The sequence below is a fragment of the Cajanus cajan genome, chromosome 1, assembly GCF_000230855.2.
Source record: "Cajanus cajan strain Asha chromosome 1, NIPB_CcT2T_4, whole genome shotgun sequence".
In the NCBI taxonomy this organism is placed as follows: Eukaryota; Viridiplantae; Streptophyta; class Magnoliopsida; order Fabales; family Fabaceae; genus Cajanus; species Cajanus cajan.
In genome coordinates this window covers 72,557,503-72,564,845 of record NC_138517.1, presented here as the reverse complement: position 1 = coordinate 72,564,845, position 7,343 = coordinate 72,557,503, and the positions used below count along the sequence as shown (strand labels likewise).

At 37.0% G+C, this 7,343-nt stretch overlaps 1 protein-coding gene across 1 annotated transcript; it reads left to right on the top strand.

Moving 5' to 3' along the window:
- Window positions 1-2,432: 2,432 nt before the first annotated feature.
- Window positions 2,433-6,999, top strand: LOC145955485 (uncharacterized). Its single transcript, XM_083070272.1, has 4 exons — window positions 2,433-3,515; window positions 3,687-3,950; window positions 5,731-6,746; window positions 6,801-6,999. The coding sequence occupies exons 1-4, from the start codon at window positions 2,433-2,435 to the stop codon at window positions 6,997-6,999; spliced, it is 2,562 nt and encodes an 853-aa protein (XP_082926398.1).
- Window positions 7,000-7,343: the final 344 nt, after the last annotated feature.

The window sequence follows — 7,343 nt, the reverse complement described above, 5'->3', positions numbered from 1 at the left end:
AGAAGTAGTGAAAATTGGTAAAAACCTTGTTGAAACTCGTAAAACGTAGGTTTAATTTCACAGAGGGGAGTCTGGGCAGAGATTTGGGTGCTCAGCGCCAGTTTTGGGCGTCGGGCATCGGGACCCCGACATACGTTTGTAATTTTGCGATATCTTTCTGTGTAGTTATCCAAATCGAGTTCCGTTTATTTTGTTAGAAACTAGACATCTGGGGCTACCATTTAGACACAAGAATCGTGTAAAAATATTAATATTTGATCAAGTTATGTGAGTTGCAATTTGAGCCTTCCAATCTGTGTGCGAACCACAACATGAATTTTTGTGAGCCCTGAATGGTAACCTAAACGACTTTATTAGGATTTGTGTTCTTCATGAAAGTTGTAGATATTGATGTTAGGATTCTAATGGAGTTGGGATCACGTAGAAAGGATATGTATATCTCGAGTTATGGTTAAATTATTAACTGAATGTCATAGATATTGTGATGTGTGTGAAGAATTATGTGAAATTTGTGGTCTATGATGTTGATAACTTAATGATAGGTACCTAGCATGTGAGGATGATATTTCATGGATTGTTATTGACATGTGATGATGTTATATAATGGAGATGCATTAATTATGAGTTACGTGGGATGCATGAGTTGCATGAGACTTATGAGTTGCATGTGGTGCTTGAGAAGCCAGACGTGGCTATATTGCATTGGACCCTGGGCCAGTGAGGGGTTGAGACAGGGGGGACCATGACGGGAGGCATTCCATGCGTGGGCCGTTGGGTGTTTAACTGCGCAGCTCACTGGCCACAAAGGGTTTAACGGTGGGTGGATTGCCTTTGCACGTGCCGCTGGGTGTTCAACCGTGCAACATACCGGCCCTGGGAGGGTGTGAGAACGGTATGCCCGCATTGGCAACAACTAAGGGAATTGACGAGGTACGCCCATTGTGCGGAGTGCCAAGTTGAGACTCTTAGGAGAGGAGATGTGTATGAGCATATAGTGAGCATGTGTATGAAAGCTTGTATGATTGAAAAAAATGATGTTTGGTAATTATATGAGATGTATTTGTTGTTTATAGTTAATGATGATATTTTGGTGCACGGTGTGGGGTGGGAATTGGGTAGCTCTATGTTCATATATGATGTTATCTATCTCTCACCGTCCTGTTTTTATGTGGTTTTCTTTTAGGTGAAGATGAAGGCACTCATAGTGTTGAGTTCTAAAGGGAAAGGGTTCTGCTCTGATAGGATGTGACATTGGGGCATGAATTTAGGATGCTTTAGTTATGAATTGTTATTTGTCGTTTGAGGAGACTTATTTTTAGGAGTTTTATATTCACCTTATATTTGTAAATTCTGGATCCCTTTCATTTTTCTTTAGAGACCTTGATAATTTTCTTTTAAGAGTAAAATTTTATTATTATTATTATTATTATTATTTCTATTTATTTCAAGACTTGTGAACCTATGAGTTTTAAAATATGTGGACCCTTCTTGATGTTATATTTATTGAATTATTCTTATTGTTGTTACTTATCTATTATGGGGTAGAAGGGTGTCACAAGATCAACTCCATTTCTTCATTTTTTATTTTGTAATTTCTTCCTTTCACTCTTTGATCTTGTAATGGCCATGTGTGGCTAAACTCATTAAGGATTGGTTAGATGTAACTACTAACTCCTCTTCTTCTTAAATATATGCATTTTGATCTCATTATTTGTGCATTGATTCTTCTCTTAACGCTTATATCGGCTTGATCACCCGTTGTATGATTTTTGGTTTTTGAATCCAGTTGGAAAACATTTTCGAAAACCCGAACTGAATCTTGCACCTAATCACTTCTTGTTCTAGGAATAGACTTGATTTGGTTAGTCACATTGTTCAAGTCATTGTTCTTAATGCAAAGTGTTAAACTCAAAACATAGAGGAATCATGTTTTGAGCTTAATGACTTTAGGATTCAACCTTGAGGAATCTTGTTGGATTACTTAATGAACGTGGAAATAATGGAATTAGAATCGCATTTATTTTAAGAAGATCTACGAGTTAGCAAGTGCTCTGAACCAATCCTTGTTCTTAATCATTGTCTTTACTACGTTTATTTTATTGTGTTGTTCTAATCTGTTTTCACTCATCTGCAATTTTAACATCACTCTCTTTTAAATCATTAGAGCAAGAATTACTAAACACTCAAATCCCTGAGGACGATATTTAATTACTACATCAAAACTTGGTCCACTTGCCAAGTGGAGTGTTTGCAAAAAATCTTCATCAAGTTTCTGGCGCCGTTGCCGGGGATTTGGTGCTACTTAGTAATTCTTAATCTTGTGATTTTGTAATTGTGTAGATAATTCATTTTGTGAATATTTATAATATATAGATATTTGTCTTGTTGTGTTTTGTGGACTTACCTTGCTGTGTAGACTTCTTTAAAAGTGTATGCGAGGGAAAACTCCAGCCGAAGAATTGCATTTTGATCCCGAAATTGAAAGAACGGCAAGGAGGAACAATAGTAGAACAAGAAGGCTGAGACAGTTAGAGAGAATCCAAAAACAACAACAAGATCTTCTGAGTTCTTCTACTTCATCAAATCAACCACACTTCGAAACAGAAATGGCTGAAGAGGGAACAGGTGGACCAGGTAGGCAGCCAAGAAGGAACCTAGGTGATTATGCACAACAACATGGTCCTAGGCATTTTTCTAGTATTGCAGCTCCAAATACTTCTAGGGCAATGGAGATGAAGCCTGCCTTCCTTACCTTGGTTAGCTCACAACAATTTGCTGGCCTTGATCATGAAGACCCATACTCACACCTTTCAAATTTCTACGAGTTATGTGGAACAATGGGAATACCTAAAGGTGATGAGGAAGCTGTATATTTGAGGTTGTTTCCCTTCTCTTTAACAGGAAAAGCTAAAGTTTGGTTACAATCTCACCCAAATCAGAGTTTGACAAGCTGGGGTGATGTGGAAAACAAGTTTGTGAACAGATTCTATCCATCATCCAAGTATATTAAGGCCAAGTCAGAAATTACTACTTTCAGGCAAGGTGCAGATGAACCATTTTGTGAAGCCTGGGAAAGATTTAAGTTATTGCTTAGGAAATGTCCTAACCACGGGTTTGAAGATATAGCTCAACTCAATTTCTTTGTGAATGGAATCAAGCCTGAGGTGAAGATGTTATTGGATGCAGCAGCTGGTGGCACTATGACGACTGTGAGTCCAGAGGAAGCCACTCAAATCATAGAATCTCTGGCATCTTCTGATCACCAAGCAGAGCATGGGAGACACCAATCTCATAAAAGAGGAGTTCTTGATCTTAGCACTAATGATGCAATCCTTGCTCAGAATAAATTGCTGTCCCAACAAATTGAAGCATTGACTAAGCAGATGGCCAAGATTCCACAACAGCTTCATGCTATTGCTTCTTCTTCAAATCAATCAAATCCTTCTCTAAAATGTGATTTTTGTGGAGGAGATCATCCCAATGGTCACTGTGCAGAAATTTCAAATGAAGAAGAGGTCAACTATGTGGGGAACCAACAGAAAGGAGGTAATTTTAATTCCCATAATTATAATACTAACAATTATATGCAGGGGAATCAAGGTTGGAGAAACAACAACAACAACCAAGGATATGGATGGAGGAATGAAGCTGGACCATCCAATAGGCCACCACCACAACAACAACAGCAACACCAGCCTGCTTATCCTTCTATGCATGAAAGAACCAGCAAGTTGGAGGATACTCTGAACCAGTTCATGCAGGTGTCTATGAACAATCAGAAGAACACAGAGGCATCTATCAAGAACTTGGAGGTGCAGGTGGATCAGCTAGCTAAGCAATTAGCTGACATGTCTAAAGGCCCATTTTCAGCCAACACCAAGACCAACCCCAAGGAGTATTGCCAAGCCATAACAACAAGAAGTGGAAAGGTGGTAGGTAGTGATGTTGGGGTAAGTGAGAAAAATGAAAAGAAAGAAAATGTTGAATTGAGGGGGGTTGAGGAAGAGATTGAGAAGAATGAGGAAGGAAGCAATAAAAATGAGGGTGTAGATAGTGAGAAAATAAAAGAGAAGAATGGAGTAAAGAAGGAGAAAAATAAAAAGAAGGGCAAGGTGTAACACCCCAATTTTTTTAAAAAGGCATTTTTGTAATTAATGGCATTTTCGCAATTTTATTAAAGTTTGAGGGGTAAAAGGGTAACTTGGAACGGGCTGTTCCAAAATTGGAACGGGCCGTTCCAAGCAATAAAAATATACTGAAATTTCAAGTTGAGAACGGGCCCAGAACGGGCCGTTCCAACAAGGAGAACGGGCCGTTCCGGAGGGAGAACGGGCCGTTCTGCTGAGATTGAGAACGGGCCGTTCGGGTTTCAGAACGGGCCGTTCTGCTTTTTGGGAACAGGCCGTTCTGATATTGGAACGGGCCGTTCCAGTTGAAAATTTTGCCTATGTTTGAAGGATCCGGAACGGGCCGTTCCAAAATCAGTACGGGCCGTTCCGGGTGCGTCAGATTGCCTATAAATAGGAGGCAGGGGGCTGTGAAAAAAATCATACAGCCAGAAGTGGAAATTTAGAGAGAGAAAGAGAGAGAGAGAGAGAAAGAAAGAGAAAGAGAAAGAAAGAGGGAAAGAGAGGGAAAGAAAGAGGGAATCCAGAGGGAGGAGATTCTGCTCAAGTTTTAGCTCTTACTTATCCAGGTAAGGGGGAGGAGAACCTTATCTCTTTAAAATTTTGTCTACTACTATTTTTATGTTATTTTTTATGTATATTTATTTAGTGGGGTGTCCCTAACCTCATTTATTTGTTTAACCTTTGATTATTTTTGTCTATAATAATTATTAAGGTGTTCATATTTTATATTGTTTTATTATTTTATAATGATCGTCATTTTTATTTATGTTATTGGTACTATTAATATATTCTTGTTACGTAAATATATTATAAATATATTTATAATCAACTATGATATAATTGTGATATCTTGGACTCGTCTTGTTATTATTTTTCATGGATTTATAAAGATAAATATTGTTCTATGGCCATGAAGATAAAGTTTGAATTATTTGTAGCTGGAGGTTTGACCTTGGGGATTTAAATGAGTAAGAAATGAAGGTGAAATATTCTATTGTTGATTAAGGTGAAATATCCTTTTATTAGTTGATGTTATGATGATGCTCATTTATCCTGACTAGTCACTACAAGTATAATTCAAATTTTATTGTATCATGAAAATCTAATATATGAGTTGTATATATATTTATATTTATATATATACATATATATACGTTTAATATTGATTACAAATAATTCTGTTTATTCTTTTGAATTATTGTATTTATTGGATATTGTTCTTACTCCTCTCTTTTCTTTGTTTTTATAAATTAAATATATTACAAAATAGATGGATCTACTTTGGATTCCAGATCATTTTGCAGTTGATATAGCTGTGGTATTCCTTGGAAGGAGGCTATTTGATGAATCTATTACAATTTTTGTAAATTTATTTTCACTATCAATGTAAATATTGTAATAAAAGTGAAAGAAAAATATATTGTGTAAAATAATACATTATTGTAAATATTTTAGAACGATATATCATGTATTAAATTCACAAAATATGATTGTTCTTTACCTTTATCTTTATTATGAAAAAAAAGTATTGTTAACGATATAATTGTGAAAATATTATATAAGAAAATATATAATTATTATTATATAAATTGGGTGTTAGAATCGGGCGTTACACAAGGAAGTCATTTCCACTGTTCCTATTAAAGACTTACCTTACCCTCATGCCCCATCTAAGAAAGAGAAGGAAAGACAATTTGCAAGGTTTTTGGACATCATCAAGAAGCTCCAGATAAATATTCCCTTCACTGAAGCCATGGAACAAATGCCTACTTATGCTCGGTTCATGAAGGATCTCTTGACTAAGAAGAGAAGAATTTTTGAAGAAGAAACTGTGGAGCTTGAGGCTGGGTGTAGTGCCATCATACAAAAATCTTTGCCTCAAAAATCCAGAGATCCAGGCAGTTTCACTCTCCCTGTATCAATTGGTAATCTATCAGTGGGTAAGGCACTCTTAGACCTTGGAGCCAGTATTAACTTGATGCCTTTATCCATGCTGAAGAAGATAGGAGAAGTGGAAGTGAGACCTACAAGAATGACCTTGCAGTTGGCAGACAGATCCATCAAGCTTCCATATGGTATAGTGGAAGATATGATAGTGAAGGTTGATAAGTTCATGTTTCCAGTTGATTTTGTAGTCATGGATATAGAAGAGGATGTAGAAGTTCCTTTGATATTGGGCAGACCCTTTATGAAAACAGCTCGAGTTATCATTGACATGGATGAAGGAAAGCTGAAGGTGAGGGTCCAAGATGAGGAAATGAGTTTCAATGTATTTGAAACAACGAAGTTTCCAAAAGGCAACAAAGATTGCTTTAGAATTGATGTATTAGATGATGTGCACATGGAAACTCAAAATGATTTCAAGAGCTCATCGCCACTAGAGAAGGCTTTGCCTATCTTTAATGAAGAATTGGAAAAGGTCATTGGTAAAGCTTGTCATCTGCCAGTGGAATTGGAACATAAAGCATTTTGGGCTTTGAAGGCCTTAAATTATGATTTGAAGGCAGCAGGGGAGAAAAGAAAGCTTCAATTGCATGAATGGGAAGAAGGGAGATTGAAAGCTTATGAGTCCTCTAAGTCTTACAAGCACAAAGCCAAGATATACCATGACAAGAAGTTTCTGAACAGGAACTTCCAACCTGGCTAGCAAGTATTACTGTTCAATTCCAGGTTGAAGCTTTTCCCTGGGAAGCTCAAATCCAAGTGGTCAGGTCCTTTTTCAATTAAATATGTCAGATCCTATGGAGCCATTGAACTTGAAGATCCTGCCTCTGGAAGGACTTGGTCAGTCAATGGTCAAAGGCTCAAGCATTATCTGGGTGGTGAAGTTGAAAGACTCACTACCATCACTCATTGGAAGGAGCCATGATCAAATAGGGACTGTCAAGCTAAAGACATTAAATTAGCATGTTCTTGTTTTAATTTCTGTTTTAGATTCTAAGTTTTAGTTTGAATAGTGAGTAGTTAAGAGTTTTTGTGCATAGGGTTGTTTGATTTCAGAATGGATGTGCTTGATGATTGGCATGTTTTGGGATGTGCTTGATGATTGGCATGTTTTGGGATTTGTTAAGATTGCTGATCTTATTGAGGATATGTTTGTGTTTTGCGTGTTAGGATATATGAAGTTAATTTGATGTTTTAGAGTGGTTGTGTAGCATTCTGAGTTTTGGGTTTGTGATTATTTTGATGCTTTGTTTTGGTAGTAGAATTTGT

What these genes read in the sequence shown, in the direction of transcription:
- LOC145955485 (XM_083070272.1), top strand. Translation starts at nt 2,433, where the DNA reads ATGCGAGGGAAAACTCCAGCCGAAGAATTGCATTTTGATCCCGAAATT. An exon ending in TGGTAGGTAGTGATGTTGGG is followed by an intron (nt 3,951 to 5,730) that starts GTAAGTGAGAAA and finishes ATTGGGTGTTAG; the next exon opens with AATCGGGCGTTACACAAGGA. An exon ending in AAGATATACCATGACAAGAA is followed by an intron (nt 6,747 to 6,800) that starts GTTTCTGAACAG and finishes GTTCAATTCCAG; the next exon opens with GTTGAAGCTTTTCCCTGGGA.